This window comes from Acanthaster planci, linkage group LG14 (assembly GCF_054643075.1).
Source record: "Acanthaster planci isolate LZ-2023a linkage group LG14, COTS_SCS, whole genome shotgun sequence".
In the NCBI taxonomy this organism is placed as follows: domain Eukaryota; kingdom Metazoa; phylum Echinodermata; class Asteroidea; order Valvatida; family Acanthasteridae; genus Acanthaster; species Acanthaster planci.
The window spans coordinates 4,069,471-4,094,269 of NC_141790.1; the positions used below are offsets into that span (position 1 = coordinate 4,069,471).

The 24,799-nt window shown below is 39.4% G+C and overlaps 1 protein-coding gene across 3 annotated transcripts in view; it reads right to left on the bottom strand.

Moving 5' to 3' along the window:
- The window catches only part of LOC110984422 (uncharacterized), a 163,940-nt gene that overhangs the window by 82,202 nt on the left and 56,939 nt on the right, over nt 1-24,799 (bottom strand). For all 3 annotated transcript variants that reach the window (XM_087145948.1, XM_087145947.1, XM_087145949.1), the window contains 27 exons: nt 24,335-24,565; nt 23,509-23,709; nt 22,629-22,778; nt 21,326-21,538; nt 20,591-20,797; nt 18,320-18,411; nt 17,748-17,808; nt 17,025-17,286; nt 15,563-15,809; nt 13,455-13,509; nt 12,576-12,831; nt 12,116-12,362; nt 11,937-11,994; nt 10,832-11,084; nt 9,102-9,348; nt 8,481-8,535; nt 7,807-8,062; nt 6,978-7,227; nt 6,617-6,671; nt 5,523-5,778; nt 4,879-5,033; nt 3,974-4,105; nt 3,167-3,373; nt 2,691-2,733; nt 2,091-2,242; nt 1,260-1,397; nt 439-697 (listed from right to left, as the gene is read on the bottom strand). In XM_087145948.1, coding sequence (XP_087002074.1) covers nt 439-697; nt 1,260-1,397; nt 2,091-2,242; nt 2,691-2,733; nt 3,167-3,373; nt 3,974-4,105; nt 4,879-5,033; nt 5,523-5,778; nt 6,617-6,671; nt 6,978-7,227; nt 7,807-8,062; nt 8,481-8,535; nt 9,102-9,348; nt 10,832-11,084; nt 11,937-11,994; nt 12,116-12,362; nt 12,576-12,831; nt 13,455-13,509; nt 15,563-15,809; nt 17,025-17,286; nt 17,748-17,808; nt 18,320-18,411; nt 20,591-20,797; nt 21,326-21,538; nt 22,629-22,778; nt 23,509-23,709; nt 24,335-24,565 — 4,738 coding nt within the window. The remainder of the gene's footprint in view (nt 1-438; nt 698-1,259; nt 1,398-2,090; nt 2,243-2,690; nt 2,734-3,166; nt 3,374-3,973; nt 4,106-4,878; nt 5,034-5,522; nt 5,779-6,616; nt 6,672-6,977; nt 7,228-7,806; nt 8,063-8,480; nt 8,536-9,101; nt 9,349-10,831; nt 11,085-11,936; nt 11,995-12,115; nt 12,363-12,575; nt 12,832-13,454; nt 13,510-15,562; nt 15,810-17,024; nt 17,287-17,747; nt 17,809-18,319; nt 18,412-20,590; nt 20,798-21,325; nt 21,539-22,628; nt 22,779-23,508; nt 23,710-24,334; nt 24,566-24,799) is intronic.

Genomic DNA, 24,799 nt, shown 5'->3' on the forward strand with positions numbered 1-24,799 from the left:
TTTACACAAAAGAAAACTTAATAAAAAACAAAAACAACGAAACATGGATAACGAGTTGTATGGTGTGCTCTACACGTGCATGAAACTTACACTGGCCCGCATCATAAGATGGTTGTAAAAACCACCTGGTGAGAATCACTCAAAAATCAACCAAGAATATGCAACGTACGGCATTGTTGCCGCATAACAATTCTAAATTCTCAATACATCCAATTGTGCTCATGTGTATTCAGATTTAGTATTATATTTGCCAATCTCCGATAGCCGCAGCTGTGTAAGCCACGAACTCCATTATTGCTTGTGAAGCTAGGCAGTCCAGGGCAGATGGTTCTTTTCAAACCGATGAACTGAATGACAGGGGATTAACACCAACTGTTGAACTGTTTCTGAACCGTCTGTATTTTGACCTAACGCCTATGAGAAAGTGAAAATGTTTACCTGAGCATGGCAAAGTTGCCAATGGCAATCTCCTGAGCGGCATCAAAGTCAAGGTGGGAGAGGGATTTAGTGTGCTGCCAGTTACCAAACTCTAGAGTCAGCTGGCCAAGGCATGGATCTATCACCATAGATGCACTGAGTACATGATTCAACGGTCCAAGGTTCACATCTAGGCAGCACTGCACACCATAGCAAGTGTTGACGATGGCACAGTGGGCCTGGGAGGCAAGGGTACTGGGTAGCTGCATACTGGGACAATCTAAAATTGCACAGAGTTAAGCCAAAGACTTGTAACTGGATGGTTTAAGCTTCCCATCCAGGCAGCACTGCACACCATAGCAAGTGTTGAGGATGGCACAGTGGGCCTGGGAGGCTAGGGTACTCAGAAGCTGCATTCTGGGACAATCTAAAATTGAACAGAGTAAAGCCAAAGATTTGTAACTGACTGGTCAAATTTCACTTCTAGGCAGCACTATCCGGCTCATGATTTGTCATACACGCACATGCACCACTGATGACAAGCTCCTGTTGGATCGACACTCAAGTTCTGGGTGCAAGGTTTCATGTTACACTAAGTGCAGTGGGCGTGGTTTAAATTAAAGTGACATCACACTTAAGAACCAGCTACACCAAAGGAAATGTTGAGTATGGCTGAATGGGTCAGGGAGACTGTAGGCTCAGACAATCTCCAATGTCACTGTAACTTACAACAGAATAGTCATCTACATCTGGAGAAAACACTGTACAATTGATAATCAATACAAATTGCTTTTATCAGATAAACAAGTCCATTTTATACACATACATCACAGGGAGCTTACTGGTATTAGACTGGGGTCCGCTGGGGTTGACACATGGTTGACTGCTAAAGAAGTCTGGGTTGATTCCAAGCCGTGACAAGAGGGCCAGCGATGCTCCCTGGATGACCTGTCCTGATACTGTCTCTAAGAAACCATCAGCTGGAGCAAGAAGGAAACCTCTGAATTATCTCCTGCTAAGAGGATTAGGATATGAGGTTGTACTGGTTTGCATGGTAAAAATGAGATTTAAACGTAATTCTAAAATTCCTATTTTGTAGAACAGATGAAATGCAGTGTTCCAAGAAAACTGCCACCAGAGCAAAAGTATATTTACGATTATGAAAAAATGTGCTGGTTGCCAAAAATTTTGCAATTAATGCTCAACATCTGATACAACATGTTAACTCTCTTCTCTAAGGTAGCTATTTTGAGTAAGACTGAGAATACATTGGGGGTCTTTTTACACACTGTTGGAAGGGAAATTATCACCTTTCTCTTACTATTTTTCAAATAAAACATTTTTGTTTTTTCTTGGGCTGGGGCATGGCGCAGGCTGGGCCCCAGATTTCCTGCTGTATTTTGTCATTTTAAAAAGTCAGCCTTTTCGTTCAATAATAATACAAGACAAGAATATAATATAAAATCAGTGCTCTGGAATATGTTATCGCCAAATAGAGCACTGATTTTATATTATATTCTTGTCAATATTCTGATCATGGTGCTACGCAGCCCTTCCATATTTCTCACAATATAAGACAAGTTTGCTGTAGAATAATGCCATTGGCAAGTGGTTAACAACCACGCGGGAACTTTGAAGCTTGCATCTGTATGAAAATACCACATCAAACTCACCAGAGAGACTGTAGTTGCTGAAGCCTGGGTTGCAGACAGGGATGGGTATGCTATGCTGGAGGTCAATGTCGGTGCACTCTCCATCAATGCAGTATTCCAACCTCATGCTGATCTCAATTACTCCAGTACTGTTCAGCTTATTGATGGAATATCTGTCGAAGCAATACACGTGGGTAAAACCTTGTAATGGAGGGAAATGTACAAAACTAGTGCTCTCAACTCAAAGCTAATCATCCAACTTACATATGTAAGCAAATTAACTAACAATTCACATGAAGACTCATATTACCCTCTTCAGCAATTTCAATGTAAAAGAACCTATGTATCAATGTAAAAGCCCATAAACACAAAAACCTGTTTCCTCTCCTGAATTAGAGAAAAATCAGGAATGCCATGCCTTAATGTCTCTTCCCAGTTAAATGTCACCAAACCAATCAGACTGTTTATAATTTAACCAAAGCAATGTTACAAGCACTTTCAGTCCTTTGTTAACAATCTTTTTAAATACTTTGTAACCAGGAAAAAAAGCATATCACAGCAGTTTAAAACAGGTTTACACAGCTTCCGTTTACTGTTCAATACTCTTCAGCATATACTGACCTAAAATTCATTCCTGGAGCAATGGGAACTGTCATCTCTTTTCCTACAAATAGAAATAACATGACACATTTCCAACAAGGGTAGTAGCACACAGTTAGAACTATCAGCTATTGCTCTCTTTGTATTTGACATGATTTTTGAAACACTGTGTACGCATGGGGCGCAAAATCACAGAGACAAACTTGATATTTGTAACACACCCTTCACAGAGTGTGTTCCACAGCATCTGTTGTAAAAAGATTTCTGTGTTGTGATTTATTGTCTGTTTTACAAAAGAAATACAAAACTTATCCCAATGCAACTAATGGGTTTAATTAGACTTGCATGGGTCAATTTAAGAGGAAACAGAATGCATTATGCATTAAGTCAGTTTTAACCACACATTACTCCATCTGAGAGAGATTGCATCTATCCCCTTGGTAAAGTTCACAACTATTCGCTATGTTTATGCTTCTATAAACATAGCAGGCTCTTACCCCAATGATAGCTGAAGACAGAGCCCTGGAAGGACCACTTCTCCAGGCCCAATGTGAAGGTGAAGTCGCAGGGGTCAAACTTGAACCAGGCCGTGGCTGAGATGTCAGCTATCTTCAGATCAAGGTCCAGGCAGCATCGTAGTTCTGTACAGGTTTCACCAATCAGGGAGCAGTTGCTTGGGACACTGGAAGACCTTGCACAGACATCTTCAGAGAAAGACAAACATTTGTAATGAAGGATAGGTTGACCAAAAATATTCCGACACAAGAAAATATGTAGGAGGTTGACATGAGGGAAGGGCGTTGAGCGCATATGGCCTAAGGTATGCCCTCCCTCGGGAGTGAGGGTGTACACCATAAAGTGTTCCCTAGGCCGTAGGTATAAGTGTCCATAGACCCTATGGGCAGCAGTAAGCCGTAGTCCAAGGCACCAGTTTGCTGTAGGACCTATCCATTCTCAGCTGGAACAAGACAGGGTGCACTTTTACACTGAATCAACAGTCTTAATGATAATTAACCCAGGGAAATATTTCCTTGCAAAAAATGCAAGAAAGTTTCCAGAGAGTCAAGAAGTTGCCCATTGAGAAATAAGGGAACTTTTATACTCTGGAAGTCAAGAATCATTTGTTTTGTATAATCATTCACCAATTCATCACATTTGTAGATGCCTGCTGTGCAAGTGGCTATTCAACGGACTGCATCATGTAATGACACCCACAGGTAACATCCCTCAGGTTTGAGCACCACCAGATGACAAGTAGCTGCATGTAGGACTCCACACAATACATGTATTTAGCACCAACATACCTTGCCTATGGTAGGAGCAAGCCTTTCCTGTCAGGAAGCTGGCCAGATTTAGATGATGTAAAGCTGCATCTATGGCAAACTGACCAATGTTACCTTCAAGGTAAGTCATGAAGCCTGCTACAGTGCCGTCACCTGGGAATTAGAACATTTGGAGAGAAAATACGAGAGTAAATTCTTCCAGTTTAAATGTACTGGCTTTGACTTCTGATTTTATTTAATTTGGCTTAGGCTTTACTTTGACAAAATGCAAATAAAGAGTCCAGTAATATCGTACATGTTGAGCATACTATTTGAAAAAAATGCAGAAGTGAAAACATAGCAGATGTTAAAGCCATTGAGCAGGAAACAGTTACAGGTGATTTGCACATGTGGAAAGCCATCCTACCACAGGTTATATACTACTGGTAAACCTTATAAGCCCTCCTATTTAAAGGGAAAAATAACAGAGAAAAAGAGCTCTCAATTACAATTAAACATTTACAAATTACAGTCCACAATGTTGCAGTGACAATAAAGTGACATTCAAGCACATGGTCGTACACATCAACACCAGACACAAAATAAAACAACTAGAACTGCAATAGTAAATGATGACAATAAAGTGTTAGACCTGAGGGTTAAAGGAAATAATTGGTTCCAAATAGGAACTATCAGCCAAAAAACAGAGAGATCAGTGAGATTCAGTTCCATAATGACACCATCAACATAAAGGAGCAGAAGAAAGTCTGATGGTTGGACCTCCTGGGAATGAACATTTTATATGAAATAACGTATTTGAGCCAATAACAAATTAAAAACAAGACATTCAAAATAAATAATTAATTACTTCATAATAAAAACAAAATAGAGCAAATGTGCCCACAATAAACCATTCAATTAAAGGGACACATCCAAAATAAACATACCAGGCAAAGTGAATGGATCTGGAGTGTTACACAGTGGTATCGGCAGATGACTTGCTGAAAGTACTGTGAGCGTGTCACAGGCTCCATCTATACAAAGGACAAGCGACAAGTCTACCTCAAACTGCTTTTCTTCAGTGATCTTGGCCACTCGCCACCTACATGACATGCGTAGTACACACTAAGTCAATCGGAAAGTATGCACTCAGAAAAAAAAAGACTAAATCAAACAAAACACAGCATTTGATTTAATTAAACAAGGTTAAAAGGTTTTAAAAGATTTGTTCAAGTTTCATATCAGCTGCAGTTGACTTGAAATTTGACTTGGATCATTCAAAGCAAGATTCAAACAGTATTCAAACTGTACTTTTCTGCGTCATACTTTATGATGCAACAGCCTTTGTCAATAACAAAGAACTTTTGACACGGCCCCCCCCAAAAAAGAAAAAAATTCTACTGGTTTCAGAGATGGATATTATGTCATTTTTGGTAAACACCAAACAGTAATTGTCAGATGATGTGCCACATCTAGGGGCCACTAGTAGTCATTTTGTCTGAACTTAAGGATCTCATTAAACTTAAACATACGAAGGAGACACAGGAACTGAAAAAAAAAATTATGAGGACACTGGTCATCACATGTATACCTTATTCTCAGGACATCATTCACAACCTCCTCCATGACATCTCCCATAGGGTAATGGAACAAGGTGACGCTTCGTTCCCACTTCTCAAAACCCACTGATACGGTGAAGTTGCACGGATCCAGAATGAGCCATGCATTGATGCTGCGAGTAGTTATCTTCAAGTCCATCTCTAGACAGCATCGGATGCCCAGGCAGGAATCGGTGACGGTGCAAGTGAGAGAGTCAGGAAGCTGGGTGATATCCACAGCTGGGCAACCTGAGAAAGAGAGTAGTTGATGGCAATGTACCAAAGAGACAGAGATAATCAGAGATCCTGTCACTGTGCTGGTTGTATATTCATAAATTCCCACTTTGTTCCCACTTTGCTGTAGATAGTAATAAATTCCCACTTGTTTTATTTTCTTGGCGGAGGGGGGGTCGTCATGTGGTAGGATGGCTCTGTAGAGGTGCTGCTCACCTGTTCCATCTTGCCATTCACTGGCTTTTTTAGCATGTTGTTTTCTATACCCGTCATCTGATTGTTGTGTCATGTCAAATGTTTTATGTACGTGTTTTTAATGTATTAATTTTTTTGTCTTGTTTTACAATAGCCAGTGGAAAAGTGTAATAAAATAAAAACAAATAAAATAATGTGGACAATAAAAAAACTAACAAACAAAAATAAGCAACCCTGTAGTACACAGGTAAAGGAGAAATATTCATGAGGGATTAATGATTGACCATGTGTGTATGAACTACAATGGTGACAGTAAACAAGTTAGGGAACTATAATGGTGACAGTAAACAAGTTACGAAACTGTAATGGTGACAGTAAACAAGTTAGGGTACTATAATGGTGACAGTAAACAAGTTAGGGTACTATAATGGTGAAAGTGAACAAGTTAAGGAGCTACAATGGTGACAGTGAACAAGTTAGAGGTATTGGACAGATGATAGCATTTCAGTATAATGAAGATGAACAGCAGCGTAACATTTTAAAGAGCAGGGAATGCCATGAATAGCATGATACCTCGGTAAAAGTTAGAAAGACCAATGATAATTTGCCACCTTTAAGGTAGTAAACTTCCACAGAACGTGTAGTAATTCTAACTTACCACTTCTCAAAGTGCCTGGTATTCCTCCATCACATGGTGTACTCAGCAAATGTTGCTGTAACAGGGTCATAAGTAAAACACAGACTACTTTAACCAAAAACTAATAAAGTTAGTTTTTGATCGTGTTAAAGGAAAATGTGTGTCAACCAAGCCTTGACTGCAAACCATAAAGAGTGAAACCCAACCAACAGAATGCCTGCTGAAGCAAATTGTTTACTCACACTCAACTCTCACATAAGGTCTCAAGGTCATAAGTGAAAAAAGATATCTAAAGGAAAGTAACTAATGAAAGTCACATTCCCAGTTGTGCAGTGGCAAAACCAAGCAACAGAAAGTCTGCTGAAGTAAACCATTCACTCACACTCAGGTCAAGTTTCTCCAGCACCAGGTCAATAGCAGAGTTTCCAATACGGCCACCCAGCTGTCGTATGAATCCGCCCACTGTCCCATCATCGGGCAGGGTGAATGAGGTGGCATTGGTGTTGCACACTGGTATGGGAACCCAGACATGGTCCAGTACTGGGGTTGTGGTGCATGCGTCATCAATGCACAGCATGATGTTGAGGGTCACAGACAAGACTTTCTCTGCTGTCAGCTTGTCAATGGAATAGCTGTAAGTTCCGAATCAGAGGCTGTTACAATATGTACCTATGATTTTTTGAACAACTGATGAGAATCATAAAACTTGAGAGAAAATAAAGTTTATGTTTCTGAGCTCAAAGATGTCTCCAACCTGCATTGAAATGAGACTGATCCTAGTTTCATAGATCCAACAATTACAGTGGTATATTTGTTAGGCAGTTGCTGTCATTCTGTGAAAACATGAATATTTATAGACTTAATTCCTGCACAAACTTAAGCTGATGTACACAAAACAGGAAAGTCATTGGTTGTAGCAAAATTGGGATAAAATCTCAGAAATTAGCATTGGAATCCCACTACAGATGTTCTTAAAAGAAATTCATGGATTAGTAATTCAGTCAAAATTATGAGGAATCTTCACATTTTGTCAGTCTGTAAAGTTTGGGTTGGGCCTGTTTTGGGACACTAAAAGAGTGATATGAATTACGAAGTTTGGTTTATAGTTTGTAATAATTGGAACTGGAACAAATTTGAAAAACCCTCAAAATACAGATTTCTTCAAAGTTGTATACTTTAATTGCCACAAAAAAACACAGAACCGAACACACCTCAACATTAATGCATTTTCAATGTTGATTTTTTCCACAGTCCCCCAGGTGTAGCTGAACAAGGTGACATTCAGTTCCCAGTTCTCAAAGGCCATATAAAGCTGGTAATTGCATGGATCCACTTCAATCCTTATGCTCAGCATGAGCTCAGTGATGACAAAATCTAGGGTGATGCAGCATTGGATGCCAAGGCAACGGTCATCGATGGAGCACTTGACAACATCCTCCAGGAAGGGAAGTGAGATGACAGGACAGTCTGGTCAAAAAGAGAATCAAAAATCACATGAATTACCATTCTACTCCTAATGCTACAGAACACAGTCCAAGTGTCAAGTCTTTATACAGCTAATCTGTGCTCAAGTACAAACAATGTCAGTCCAATATTATAAAAACCTTGGATTAAAATCATCATTTAACCACCTCCGAAAACTTGGCCTTCCGAATATTTACAACTGGAAATGTGCAATATAAGAAAAGATAACAGTACATGGAATAAAACCAGTCCTGTATGTACATGTACATGTATTTTACAACATATGGCTTCATCTAGTGCCCTGTCTCCATTTCACAAACTGCCTACAAATAACAACGTGTACCAGCACACAACTTGGGTGGATCCACATTCTTATTAAACAAATTAATCTCCGTTACTTAAAAATAGATAGCATACTTACGGGAGCCGGTTGCTATCCCTGATGGCATCTTGCACTCTTTTCCAGTAGTAACATCCTGAAGGAATACAAGTATACAACCGATTACTATTTGAAAAAAAATTTCCGAAACAAACACTCAGGCAAAGTTAAAAGACAAAAATTAGAAAAGATATACAAACAAACAAATAATGAACACATGCTGTTGTGTTTAGATGCAACAGAAATTTAAGAGGAACAAATGAGACATGAATGCTATTGTATAATAAAACAGTCGATTATTGATGGTCATAAAAATCATGAACATTCTTCATAATAATTGTGACTTTCCTCATCCAAGACCTAATTGTCTGTCAAACACTGTGCAGTAACTTTTTGTGAAATCAGTGGCACATGAATTGGGAAGGTGTATCAAAATTTGTTCCATAAAACCCAATTAAAGGTTTTACCAAGGCTACACAATCTAAAGAAGTAAACTGTCTCATTAACCAACCCTTTTGTTGGGATTAAGAGGGCCTAAAAACCTTTGAACATACGGAAACTGCACAGCACACTTGCCAGAAGCAGGCAAAAAATGTATGCAAGGGTGTGTGTCATTTTCATTTATGGGGGAACTGAAGAAGATGTAAGCAAAACATTCACAACCTGTAGGTTGAGTCGTCGGAGGACCAGCTGGATGGCTGCCTGTCCGACATTGTAACCCAGCTCCTTTAAGAAACCTCTCACTGAGCCATCACCAGGCAAGGCCAGGGAGGAGTTGGCATTGCAGATGGGTATTGGGATTCTCTGGTCAGTCATGATGGGAAGGTCTGTGGTGACGCCGTCAATGAGGAGGGAGAAGGCAAGATCCACTTCATATTCTTTTGTGGCATCCAACTTGTCGATAGAAAACCTGGACGAAACAAGTGAAAATGATTAGGTCTGTTTACATTGGTCAATTGGCATCTTTCTATGGTTTACATATTATGCTTCCTTTGCATTCCATGTTTACAGTTATACCATGTAATATCAGCAGAGGATATCGGTTTGTTGCATCAGCAACAACTCTAATCTGTTCTAGTGCTGTGGTATTAAAAATCATCTTTCTCAATTTCTTTTGAGCTGGATTTTCAGACCTCCCTGCAATACGGGCGTTTCACAATAGTGCACTTCCAAGAGTTTGCAATGCATTGGCCAATCACAGTGCACGAAATCGAGGGGTGTGATTTGGGGAAAGTGAAAAATCCACGAAACATTCGTCGGAGGGTTTTGCAAGTCGCGTCGGCCACAGCTTCCCTACAATTCATGGCATATCTATTTGATTATAGGAGATTCAGGAACTACATGTAGGCCACCACAAGAGCTGTTCTTACTTTGAGGGATACAATTATAACATTAACAAGTCGCGTCGGCCACAGCTTCCCTACAATTCGTGGCACATCTATTTGACTATAGGAGGAGATTCAGGTGCTACATGTAAGCCACCACAAGAGCTGTTCTTACTTTGAGGGATACAATTATAACATTTACTGCAACAAAACCCTTGCCCTCATTCACTTCAATTGCAATTACGCCTATACATGTAAGCTATAATTGGTGACAATCAAAGACCCAGAAGTGTAATACACAAACACGCTGTTATCAGTGATCCACAAAATTCTATCACAATTTATGAAAACTGTCTCATGCAGACAAGTATTGCATTATTTGTGACACCACATGCACATGCAGTACCCAGGTTTGTCGATTTTCACGAGAAAGTCACGATAATATATCGATTTCCCCTTGGTTAATTCTCTGTCCACCTCGGTTTCCTGCCAGGAAAATTTCCAAGAATTCTTGAATCCTTTGTCTACATTCAGATCCCCTTCCCTACCTACTACCTTGTATGACATTTTTGACGGACATCAACGACATCAGACCACCACGAGAATGAAACGAAACACAATGGCAGACGGACGCAAGTTGTACACAATGCGTGCAACGACAACATGTGTACCGTGCATACAGACACAGCAAACGTACAGTAAATGTACACGTACATACACACAACGATCATACCACTGGCCTGGGTCCTTATGTTTTAAAAATGATACCTCCTTCGTTCAATGTACTACTATGTAACTGGTGCCTTCCCAGAGGGAGTAACAATGCAAAAGCACATGCTATACACCTAAACTTGTGCAAGTCTTTCACTTAGTTTCGCACCAAATATTGTAGTCTTTGTGTTTCATGTTGAAAGCAATGACAATACGGAAATCCGGAAAGTCTCACAGAAATTCCAGATAGTCTCACAGAAATTCCAGAAATCCGGAAAAATTGATCGATTTAAATACTAACATCCTAGTTTCAAGTCCACTTCAGAGCAGACTTTCATTCAATATTTATGTACTTACATAACACTGAGAGCATGCCCAACCATAAAACTTTCCATCACTCCCCACTTGTAGGAAAACAGGGATGCATTGAAGAACCACCTTCCTAGCCCAACAGACACCTTGTAGTCACATGGGTCAATGATAAACCAGGCCTTGGTGCTGATCCGGGTCAGCTTGAGATCCAGCGTTAGACAGCAGTGAAAACTTGTACAACGGCTGCCGATATGACAGGACAAGCTGGGAAGGTTGTCAGGAAACTGCACTGAACAACCTGAATCAGAAATCAGAAGCATTAGCAGGACTAATCAAATAAAAATATATGTTTAATAGATAAGTTTAGGTTAGATGAAATGTGGAATACATGTCAAAAAAAGATAACGTACATCTCATCTGGTGAAGCACTGCAATATGCATTTATTTACATGTGGTGAATTTATCAATTTATCACCAAATAAATCATGTACCAACTTCATTTGCCATACAAAACATCCTGAAAGGCCCCTCTTAAAAATATGAGCAGAACAAAAAACAGCATGCCACGTGATATTGTATATTTACACACAAGTAGAAACCCATTCAGTGTGCAAATGAAATGCTAATGACTTTCTAAGATAATAATGTCGCTCAATTGAAGGAGTCCAAGGAACTTCCATTCTGGCTTCAATAATAGTCTCCCAGCCAGGTCCCTGATGACATTATACCTAATCACTGGATTGGCCAGAACATGCAGCCTCAGTATGGTATATTTAAAAAATTGATCAGGTTTCCTATTATATCAGTTTTTCTTTCTGCAGAGCAGTTCAACCATTCTTAGTGTTAATAATCCAGTAGATAGAATGCCACACTGTGTTCTACGGCATGGATAATACTGTCAGTATTCCAGTACTAGGCAGCATACGTTCATGTAAAATGGGCCCTAAAAAGTCTAATACCGCGGTTCAGTTGGGAGGTCAGCCATGGTTGCCACTTTTAACACCTTTAAGAGTGAACACTTTTGGGTAGCCTGTTATTTCCTTTTTCCAACATAACAAAATGAGAGACGAGTTTCGTTATCAAAAAAGAAAGAATCTGTTAAGATCTTGACTCTGCAGTTTTTCTTCTGCAGGAAATCTGTTGTACTTACTGTCACTGCCTGCTCCGAGCACTCTGGGCAGATTACACATGTCTCTGGACAGGAAATTCTGTGAACATAAGAATTAAGGAAACAATCAACACAGATACACGGACTCACATGTATGGGTAAATATTAGCTTTTCAATTTCAGAATTTTCAACAATGGAGCAACAAATTCAACAGTCTCACCTTCAGTCCCATATGGTCTAGTACCCTATCTACGGCTGCTTCAGTAACCTGACCCCCTAAGCTCTCCAGGTAGCCAGAGATGGTGCCATTCCCAGGCAAGGTGAGGGTGGCATTGGAGTTGCAGATCGAAATGGGCACATGAGCTGCCTGGAGCAGATGGATGGGTCTGCAGCTGCCGTCTATGCACAGGGTTACCGAGAGGTCAATTTGAAATTCCTTCAGTGCCGTCAGCTTGTCAACATTATACCTAAGTAGATCAAAAACAAAGTAGGTTAGGCCCTGTAATTCACTCTAAACCATCTTCACAATGCTTCTTCTTGACAGTTTTAAAAACAACGTGAAGGCTACGTCAGAACAAATGTTTCCAGGGAGAGGGTGTATATGGATAGCCAAAGGGGTACTTCAAGCAGCAGCCGTGAGTGTCAGACACGGCTCACCTTTTACCCAAAATGTCACTTACATTATGTGCACAGAATCACTGATGTCAAGCACCTTATCCACTCCCCAGTCGTATTCAAAGAGCGTGACATTCTTTGACCACGACCCCAGCCCAACAGACAATTTCAATTCGCAGGGGTCTAGGGCAGCCCAAGTGGTAGTGGACAACTGAGTGAAGATCAGGTCCAGGGAGGCACAGCATGTCAGGCCAAGGCATCGGCCATCCACTGTGCAGGTCAGGAAGCTGGTTGGAGATGGCAACCTCAGAAGTGGACATTCTAAGGGAAAAATACACGCCAAAGGGACACTGAAAGCAATATGCAATTAGGAACTTCACCGACACCTCAACCTGGCTTTCCCTACTTCAATTATTCTGCAGTAAGTTCTCATATCATGAGTGGTAGGTTAAAAAGAGTGTCTTCTTGACCCAAGTAGACTGAATGAAAAATCGCTGCTTTGCACCATTAAAGCCAATATGTTTTCCATTTAGTGGGGAAGTTTGGTTCAGCCCAAACAGCAAGTATAACTAAAAATAAGGAGGTAGTGCATTAATTCTGTTTTATTTCAACAGGGTTGCCTTGTCAGTTAAAAACTGCTATCACTAAGGGCCCTTATAAACTTAGAAACAAATCTATAGAAATAAATTTAAAACAATTTAACACTGATTAAGTTAATCAAAGAGAAAAATAAAACAGAAACTGAACAGCAGTTAAACAAAACAGGATTTCTATATAAAATTAAATAAATTAGAATAAATTCTAAATAAATTCTTAAATAGAATTAACAGGCAATATTTAGAATAATAAAATAAACATAAGATATATAATTAAAGAACCAGAAAATTGCTAATGCATGCTAATTGTTTTGCACAACTGCAAATAGTTACAGGTTAGCTACTCACTGTTTTCACTTGGGGCAAGTATCACCATTTCACACTGCTGGTTGTCCAAGTATTGCTGAAAAATAAGTAGAATAAATTTTCTGAAAACCCACTGGCTACATTTAACTTCAGAACTATGAATTTCACAACCGTTATTATTAATTTCCATGATCGCATACTCAAGAATGACAAAATTTTGTTGGGCAGACAAGGTCTATGGAAATCTGATCATATAGTGTATCTACTCAAGAGTACTGATGGATCCAGAACCAACTTTTCAACTTCAAGGGAAGAGGGCAAAAATGGGGGGGTTTGTATGGGCAAAAAGTTTGGAAAGTTTTAAGTAACCTTTCATGGCCTTTCTGAGGGGTGAGATGACATAGTTGGGCTTTTTTCCAGGCTTTTTAAAGAAGGGAATGACAACAAATCATCCCCTTCTCTTATTATTTAAATTTCAGGGTTCTATCTGGGCATGTTGATCCCCCTGGATCCATCCTTGTTCAAACGGAAAACATAAGGGCTGTAGTGACACTCTATGCTACATCATATTCATGGCATACAACCGGTGCCCATCCACAGGTGCTATACAGACTTATACACATGCTAATGTGTAATCCACGCCAGGGCTAAAGAACCAATTTACACATGCTTGAGGCACACCAAGAGAAATTGCTGATTGGTGAAACAAAACTGCCTCTTTTAATTTATTCATAAACGGAACACATACATGTAAATCATTGTTGTGTTTGTCTGACTTTCCGTCGGCAATCTGCACAAGTTGAACTCAGTTGCACGATAAGCAGACAAAATCATTGGTACCAACTTGCTATCACTTGAATTAATTTACAATGACATAATGCACAAATGCCCTCAATCGATAATGAACCACAGAGTTTCGTCCAGCATCTGATTATGTTTCACTCCTGCCATCTCATCCCTGTCTTCAGAATAGTAAGCATTTCCCAAAGAGTTTTTATCCTGCAATTCTTTTCATTTGGACATTTTTATTAGTAAATATTATTTGACATTTTTATTTATGCTCTTTTACCCTTTAGAGAGCTCAAGGAACAAGTAAATTACCAGTGTTAATTGTGTTTGTAACTTTCCATTGGTTGAATAAATTAAACTATTCTATTTCATTCTATTTTAAAGGCCAACACGGTATATTTCAAAGTAAAACGCACACCAAACAAGCAAGGTGGGATCACCAGTGAGCTCTGTGCCGAGCACAGATCCAAGCGATGAGCCTTTGTGAGGGTTATTCAAGTTCTACTCAAGCAAACTATAAGGGAATGGCATATATGTGCTTCTACCATTGCAATTCTGTTTACATCGGTTTTTTACTGACTTCAAAAAGATTGACCATATTACGCAGTAAGTAGGCATCAAGTTAACTCTGTGGTTACTGTATGAAGTCCATGGGAAAATGACTTGAAACTGTTGTACATATCGGAGGTTTAATCTCCTATTCATTGTATGAGCCTTGAGCTGAACTAAGAAAGGGGTGCTATTTCCTTAGCAATGGAAGCTCCTTTGGTCGGAACTGAACATCATTGCTTCACAAGCGTATTTGTACTCATTACAGTCGTGTCACTCACTACCAAGAAACTAAACCCTCCCAAACAATGCAGCTCTTTTCAACCGATGAGGGGATCCTGATAGTCGAAGTGGATTGAGATAGCAAACTGTACTTATTATTTTGTGAAAAAATTCCTATTAAAACACAGAGTGGTGAGGTGGAATGTGGTAGGAACCAACAGTTAAACAGGCAGTCAAGGCAGTAATAAGTTACTCCCCCTTTCACCGCTTGCAGTAATATCCTCAAACCAATATACCGTGGAAAGTGTTTTAGTAGCATCTCACCACTGATTTCTCCTGTTCTAACTTCCGGGCACTCTACTTGCCTAGCATTCTCATGATGTCTTTTTTACCATCACTGTTCTGATGGCAAGTACTCAGTAAGGATTTTTCCACTTTCTGTCTCACTCTCAAACTATTTGCCTGTAACCAGCTTTCCTTCTACCTGTAATCTTTTGTAAATCAAGCAAAATTTCTTTCTTTTCTCATATTTGCAGTCCACACCATGTGGTCCTGCCTTGTGCTGGGCAACATTTATCCAGAAATCATACCTGGATTCCAAGTTTTCGGAGGCCAGCCTGGATGGCCAACTCCCCAACATCCTCAGCAAGAGTCCGGGCCAGTCCAGCAAAGCTACCACCTCCTGGCAGCTCAAAGGAGGCATTGAGATTGCAGAGCGGGATGGGGACCAATGCATCGCGGAGCACCGGTGTGGTTGTACAGTCACCGTCCAAGCAGAAAGAGATGTCCAAATTAATCTGAAAGGACTCCTCTACATCCAACTTGTCAATGGTCATACTGCAAAATGGACAAAAAACACAACTTGTTTTTTCCTGTTTGCTATTCCTCCATCCAACTTCACAGTTGTGGTCAAAATATGATACAAGTGTATGCTCAATTTGAGTTCAGAGGCAAATTTAAATAAAATTTTGATATATGGAAAATTGAAAACTGGATGTTGGTTAAATGGCTGCAGTTAAATGGACATTTCATGTGACAGCACTGGAAAAATATGTAGATGTATGATTCAAATAAATATCCTAAAACTAATGGAATCAATGGAATTGAGGTACCTTTACAAAGCTACAATAATCAAATACGGTTCTTTGTTTTACTCTAAGTTCATTTTGGCAGTCTGGTAACAATTTACAATGCTTGAAGTTTTGAGCTGTGCAAATTACCAGTTTAGATCTGCAAAAGGCTTATATCACTACCTCATGATAAGATGTTAAGCTTGGCTGCCCTTTCTGACTTTGTGATGACAGTATCATCAACAACATCATCAATAAACTCAGAACATACAGTAACTTATAGTAATCCCAAATATTATCCCTGCTTTGAAGAAGAGATGCAACAGTAATAAAAATGATTTTTTTTTTCATTTCAATTTTTTATTAGTTTTTCTTTTAAAACATTACACTTGACCATTTTGGCGTGCTCCCACAAGCAAAACATCATTAATGTCAACATAACATCAATTTTGCCAGGAGCATATAAATCTTGATAACTGCATTTTGCATTTTCAAGGAGAGACACTAATCTGATTGCCCCTTGTACAAGTTCAAAACATATTGCCAAGAAAGGCCAAAAAGAAGGTTAATTGAGGTATTTTTTCATGAATAGACACACATCTTTGTTTTATTTACAACTGCAATTGCATAAACGTGCATGCCCCCCCCCTTTGGAAAAAATACAAAGTGCGTCAATGCAGGAAAGTGTTGATTTTCATTTTCACAAATGAGTGCACATTTTTACTTACTGATTTTGGCTACTTAACCACGGTGTCAATAAGGGTCATTCAAAAGTTTACCTTTCAAAAAATAATTTCAGGGTTTTTAACTGCAATAAGATGTTGCAAATTTGTATTTTTTTGCAAGCTTTAAAACAGGAGAAACGTCTTTGATAATTATCTCAAAACTTGTTTTTCTTTAAAATCTACATTTGTGTCTTTTCATTATGACAGTACCTGGGCCCCTACAATGTGTCTGTCTTCTTCCAAGCTTGAGCACTTACCGTATTGTAACAGCCTTCCCAATGTTGACTTCTTCTTCTTGACCCCACTGATAGGACAAGACTTGCAGCTCCTGGCTGAAGCTGCCCAGACTCACAGACAGATGATAGTTACAAGGATCAAAGACGAAGGAGATCCGAGTGCTGATGGGAGCGATTCCTGGGATTGGGAGCTCCAGACAGCAATCAAGCCCGAGACACTTCTCTGGCAGGGTACAGACGAGATTTCTGGGTAGGTGAGGAAGCCTGACTTCCCGTGGACAAACTAGACACAAAAATGATAATACAAACCAATACTTCCTGGTATGCTACATGTGACTGATAATTGGGTCAAGCAACAAAACTAAGTGCAGGTGGGATTTCTTAAAAGATTGGGCAATCCAGTAAGCATTTAGTACCTAATACAGTACTATTTAAACATTTTGAACCAAAGTTTTTTATCTGATAGGTGCAAAGTTGGCCTCTGGGAGGAAAAAAAAGAACATTCGATTAAACTGTGGAAGTTTCAATATTTGTTTCAGTTTCCGTGTTGTATTTGACTCAATCTGTCAACCTGATTGCTCTGGAAGAATGCAGCTTATATTTCTGGGAAGCCAAGCAAGTTTAAAGTGGTTGCAGATGACAACATTATGGATAAGTTTTCTTTAAAATTTTCCTTTTGATAATAGCAATGAAAAAAAAAGGCTTTGGGGGAAAACAGAAAAACCGATATCATGGAGAACTTACGTCTCTGCCAACCATTCTGTGTGACTTGTGGACGTACACATGGCTCCCGACTGATGTATTCCTAACCAAAATAGCAAGTGGACAATGATTTAGTTCATTTACAGTTACATGAGCTTGCCTGAGTTTGGTTTTGCACAATGTTAGATTAAAAAGCAGGCTTTATGATGCTTCAAATCAACTACGTCTGAACCGTTTCTTAAACTTCAGGACAAAATGAAAAGGGGGGAAGGGAGAACTGAAACCAATCTGGGAATTGGCTCATGTGGAAATCAACACAGAAATGATGATGTAAAACTGCAACTAACCACTTTTTAATTAATGATGATCTATTAAAAATGTCAAGGAATGACAAAAAGTGAGAACCCATACTGTCTTCACGTCAACACTCGCCAAGTTGGCACTCTGAGATACCACATCAGGTGTCTTATTTCTTCATACAAGGGTTTGAAATCCGAGCCAATTAAAGTGAAATACAAACTAGATTTCAGTCCTAACTCCTGATAACATTTTCACTGCAAGTCAATATCTCCCAAAGGTTCCTTAAACACAAATCTTTTTTTGAAAAGACTCACAAACAGCCCCAGATGACTCAGAATGGCATCTATGGCTAAATCTGCAGTATTCTGGCTGACCACCTGCAGGAAGCCTTTAACGGTTCCATCCCCTGTGGAATGAAGAAAATTGTATATTTTGGGTAAGTCTGTAGAAAGTGAGGCTCTGAGTGTTAATAATAAATAAGGCCTACATTTGTATAAATCAGCTTTTCTTAATTTATCTTTCAGTATAACAGCACCAATCACAGTTCTTCAAAGAGGTTCTTTTATTTTTTCATAGTACTATTGCTAATACATTTATGTTTCAGAAAGACTAAAACACTGATATTTGTACCACTCTGTGTATGACTCTTGTTGGGATGTGATTATTTCAAAGGTAGTTTAAACAAAATCGGACTATTGTATAATCTCTTGAAAGAAAGTCCACGACAGCTTCAGTCCGTGTGTAAAATATTCCCAAACAGAATGCTGTAGTTTTTGCGAAAATAGAAATTTTGTTCTCCTTTTTCATGATGATACGCACTTTTTAGCAGTTCATTTCACATCACACACCACATGCGTTAACAGGCACCATGTGTTGTGTTTGCAGATGTTGTGAGAGTCTCCATGAATGAACAGGTTTTATAAACACTGAAAGCAGCTAAAAATATACTGGCAGGAATTCATCAAACTTTAATGTAAACTGAAATTTGAGGATACTGAGTGTAAGGTATCAACTAAAAAATAAATTGGATCAGTGTGAAGTTAAATTTTAAAGGAAATTCAAAATCATCCTTGAACATTGTCTGGTCCTAATTATGGAGGCCGTTTCCAAGCTGCCTAGTGAAAGGATTTTTGTCAACAAAAAGTATGATTCCCACAAGTTAAACCTCATATGTTTCAAGACATAATTCCCCCTTTGCCCATAATCATTAGTTAGTCAACTAAGAATTGAGTTTTTAGACTTTCACTGACGTGTACACTGACGTGAAAGTGTGGTCAAGAAGCACAATCACGCAGGCATGAGCACATACTGATTGTTTCAGAGTCACAGACATGAATTGACTGCATACATTAATTCCAGGAAGAATTCTTTCCATGAACCCACAATGCTCCAAGGTAAATTAACTGATCACTCCTGGCCGTTGAAAACTGCTCTTTTTTTAGAGGGAAAGAGAACCTGTCATGCCCGTTCCCCACCCTGACCCCGTGAATGTTGTTCGCTTAGTACAAATGCCCGGTATTTCATAGATTTTTCGCAAGGTAAATTACAAGATCTTGGATCATTGAAACTGCCAGGCTGATTTCTTGATTTTTCACAAAGCAGTTGACTCAAACATGAAACAAGTTAGTGAAAAGTAAGGGGTCATCCATTTTTGTCATCATTTTCATGAGTGTACAAACCAGACACTGGGGGAGAGGGTGAATTGGTTGTGTACGCTTTAGAAACATGTTAAAAATGACAATTATCATAGACGGGCCAACTATCACCCCCCAACTATTGCGTATGTGCAGAGGATGCAGAGGACTCTGATGCATCATTCATACAAGCTCGGGCAATGGCTATTTCTTAACCACTCAACAATTTTGCCTGTGTCATATATATGGAAAAAGAGCACCAACAAGTACCAGGCAAAATTCACTAACGTTAAATCACAGCCACGTGTGAAACACTCTTCAACCTTCCCAAAAAAAATCCACTGCGCCGTGCATGCAATGAGGTTTGGTATCCAGACAGATTCACTGTTGACAGACACATTGCTATTCTTGGCCACAAAAAATGGACACTTTTATTTTAAAGAAAAAAGTACCTGTCCATTGGGAAATATGTCCTTAATTTTTACTTGCCCAAACTGGAAGAAATTTGTCACGAGCAATCAGAAACCGTGAATGTCGAGGCCTCTCATGGACATTGTTTTTCCTGCTACTATTCTCAGGTTGTCTACTGCACATTAACAGCCATACATTGTGAGTTACAATGGGTCCTCAGGCACCAAAGAGAAATCATCAGTTTATTCTGAACTCTTTTAGAGGGGAGGGGGGCTGGAAAAAGAGTACGCTTTGTACGCTTGTGAAAATGATGACAAAAAATGGATGACCCCTAACTTGCAGGGAATCTTACACACTGTAATCAGCCAATCTTGTGAAATTACAACAAAAAATCAAAGGTGTCAACTCCTTTAACAGCTTGTTTTGTTTCTATTTGGGCATTCGAGCTGTCCACATATTTCCTATGCTGTTATGTTTTCATTGGTTAAAAAGTGAGCGAAACACAACAGACTTGAAAACAACAGACTAAAAACAGCAAACCTGGAAGAGTGAATGAAGCATTCTCACTGCAGAGTGGAATCGGCACTTGGGTTTTCCTGAGGATGTCAATAGAGGGCGTGTTACACTCTGAATCTGGCAGGCAGAGGGACAGGGCTAGATCCAGCACAAACACCTTGGCCTCAGTCAGTTTGTCGATGGTGTAGATGAGGGTCAAGGCTTTGCCAATCTTAATGTGCTCCTGGGTACCTGGTAAAAATATGTGGCAACATTATGAAATGAATCAAACTTTAAAAACTGTACAATTTACAATTAATATATTTGTAAAAAGTCAAAAGAAAAATAAAATGCAAAAAGTAATGTTTTGCCCCATTTTTGGTTGTCTGAGATGGCTCTTCCGAAAAAAATCAAATCAAAGAAAAAAATATTTGGAGGTAAAAACTAAGGACTTTCAGTAAATGCAAAAATGACAAGATCAATTGATTTGTGAGGATTCTAACAACATTGTAAGTCAGGCACAGTGCTCTGAATGCAAATACTCAAGAGTTGTTCCACTGTCGACATGACAACCAGTATTTTGCACAAAAATAAAAGTTCCTTATAATTATGTTAAAAGTTTCTGTGAAAACCCAACAAATCTGGAGAAATCAAAGTTTGTTAACAAGTTCTGTATGCTAACATTTCCCTAAATGAAGAATCAACAGTGCTACTTAAAAATATTGCTTCTTATATTCAGGGGAATTCGACAGTCACAACATTTGTAGATGATGCACTTACCCCAGTGGTAGTCAAATATGGTGAATGTCAAGGACCACTTTCCAAAGCCAACCGACATCATGAACTCGCATGGGTCTAGAATCAGCCACACATTGACCGACAGTATGGTGACTTGCACATCAAGTTCAACACAGCAGTGAATGCCCAGGCATCCATGTGAAAGCTGACAGGTCAGTCCATTTGACAGTGCTGGTAGGCTTACGTCGGTGCAAACTGGGTATCAGAGGGGAAAAAAACATAGGCTGAGCAAAACAGCACACGACTTGTGGTGAGGAGAGTCCAGAGTGTGTGAAAGAGTCAGGTTGGTGTGATGGGTCTTTCCTCTCCTTGCAACTCTGCGGCCTGGGTTCGATTCCTGACTTGGACAACATGTGGATTGGGTTTTTAGTTCCAACCTGATTCTGAGGATTTTTACCCAGAAGATTAATCTAGGGTTTTCCTTCCAGCTCTAAAACTTTAACTGCTTCTCCTTGTCTCCTCTCTACCAGTTTCTTCAGGCTTACAAACCACAGTGCCTAGGACACTGTGTTGTTGGTTTCATTACAGAGAATGGTCAAGCATACACTTGATAACTGCTTAAGTACAACACACTGGTGAGGCATCAACATAAATTCAGGAAAACAAAAAATACAAAAATACACGAAGGTGCATGCACACATACAGAAAAAAATCTAGTCAGATGAATGAACTTGCAGATCAGGTGTTATTTAAATCATTTCTGGGCACTCAGGTTGTCAAAGGAACACACTTAATGATCATTATTCCACCTAAGTCACTGGCTTAGGTGTTGACATTGTTCCCACCATTTTTATTGACTGTAACCAGTTTATCATGCAAACATTACTGTGTGGGCTTCCTCCACATTACACATACAACACCATTTACGTCACTTTGGGAGAAAGTGAAGTTGACCTTCAAATTAAAATGACTGTTTTAACACACAAGTATTTACGGTAAACAGGATTGCACCATTTCAGACAAAATGTACACGTGTTATTCTACTGAAGACATGATGTGTTCAGCCTTCAAGGCATCAGCTTATGAGTTGTGCGGTAAATGTATCCTAGCATGCTGCACTGGGAAAGTGTGTGCAGATGGATTGGCCTAGGAAGAGGGCGGATGGACTTAAAAACAGGAAGTAACACAAAAGAAAGTGAAGTGAAGAAACTGAAGTTGCAGAAAACCGTGGACACATGAAAAATTTACATGTACCGGTGTACTGCAAAGACTTGCATGCATATCACAAAATTCAATAACTTGAATGACAAAAAGAATTCTGGACAGAAATTATGCACACCCTTACCTTCTTCATCTACTGCAACCAGGGCTGTAGTGTTGCAACGTCCATCATTAATCTTATCCCTCAGTCCAATGTACTCCAGAAAGATGTTTACCGCCTGCTGACCAGCATTTCGACCTACTGCAGCCACAAACTCACTCAGGGTATTGCCTCCTGAAGATGAAAGAAGATCAACGGTATATCATAGCCTCATTGAATTTCTCTTGAACTTGTCTGTAGATGAGACAGGAATTAGCGACATCAAATTCATACGGGGACAAGGAGGCAGGCAATTGTGTCTGTCATGTATTGTGCAAATTGGTGACGACAAGAACAATAAGAAGTACAAACTCATAATAGGGTTCTCCCTTGGGTAAATGTAAGAATTCAGGACTCTTGGGTTACTTAATGGTTTGATGGTGGCAATCAAGTTTGCATTCAAGTGGGGAATGTGACTGAAATTGTCTAGCCACAAATCTGGCTCAATCTAAAGACTAGAAAACTTTCCTACTTAAAAGGACCTTCCTTTTCCTGTAGTTCTTATAAATAATCTTTCAAACGAGCAAGTCATACAAATACTGCTCAAATGGAAGTTGTATACATCAAACTATAAAAACATGTATAGAGATGGATATGTGGAGAAATACATAGAAATACCAATTTCAATGCTGAAAATAAGATCAAGGACCAGTGCTGAAATTCAAGGCCTTGCTTATCAATTTCATCCTCGCCCAACAGGGCACCCAAATATTGATTTAAACCCAAACAGTGCAAAACACTTCAACATTTGGAAATACCAGTTGCAAATGTTTATTGTCAAAATCCTGCGTTCTTCAGAGCCAAACATAGTTTAATCTTGGCACTACCACTGAAAGCAGTGTTACTGTGATTACATCCTGCCTACCTGGAAGGGAGATTGAAAAGTTGGAGCTGCAGACAGGAATGGGAACCCTGTAGTCCTGGATGATGTCTAAATCAAAGATGCAATCCTCGCCGCTGGGACAGACAGATGCCCCAAAGTTGATCTTAAACACCTTCTCAGCATCCAGTTTGTCAATGGAATATTTCAGGGCAATCACACCAATGTTTTGCTGCTGCAGTTGTCCTGAGTGCACACACATCACAAGGTGAAAATGAATCACTTCCAATAACAATACAAGCACAGCTTAAGATGTTAAAAACTTTTGTGTCTTTAAAAATCTACTCAAACCAGCATTCGTTCGAAGTCTGAATTCACTGTCTGAATCAGCTGCTTTATGGCTATGGCTTAATTTTGTATAGTGACATTTTAGAGTAAATACCTATAACAATGTCCCGGAATGATTCTTGAAAGCACAGCTTTTCAAACTGTCAATGTTGGAGCTGAGGCTCGCAACATTTTGCAACGAGTATGTGCATGATTTTGAACAAGATGTGGAGAGAGCTACTTGGACCTACTGGTATGTACTGAATGTTTTGAAAATTTCAAAATGGCATAATTGGCTCAAGGCCTTGTCAGGACAAACAGCAAGTAGTATCGTGATCAAGAACTTCAATGGCTTTACAAGTAATCACAAGTCTTCATAAGCAGTTATAAGCACCCAACACTCAACGTGAAGCAAGCCATCATAAATGAACTAAGGACATTTCTATGTTGGCCTTCACCCAGTGACCATGCTTAATTGTGGTGACAACTGAGAATTAAATTCAACAATGGTACTCTGAGAAGTAGGTAGCACACAGTGACTCACCCCACTCATAACTCAGTAGCAATTTCTTGTACTTCAGGTGCTGAAATGCAATGATAAAGGTGAAATCGCAGGCATCCACCTCCACGGAGGCTTTGAATGATCGGCGGAATTTTAACTTCTGGAGGTTGAGTTCCAGACAACAGTCCAGACGGAGGCAGTTGTCACTCAGGGAGCAGTAGGCCACCTGAGCCAGCTCAGGAGAAAACACTGGCAAGGCTAAGAACTTACAAGCTGCATAAATCAATGACAAGTTATCACACATCAACAGAGTCCAGAATAGTTCAGGCCAATTGCAGGGGCTACCAAATCTTTCCTATTCAAAAAACACAGATAGCCAAATGGCAAATTAATTTCTCAGCATTTCATTCACCATTTCTTACATGGAGTACTTATATCCTCTGTTAAGAATTTAAACTGACAAACAAATTATTTACACATTATTTCCGTTACAGTTTCGTTTATAAT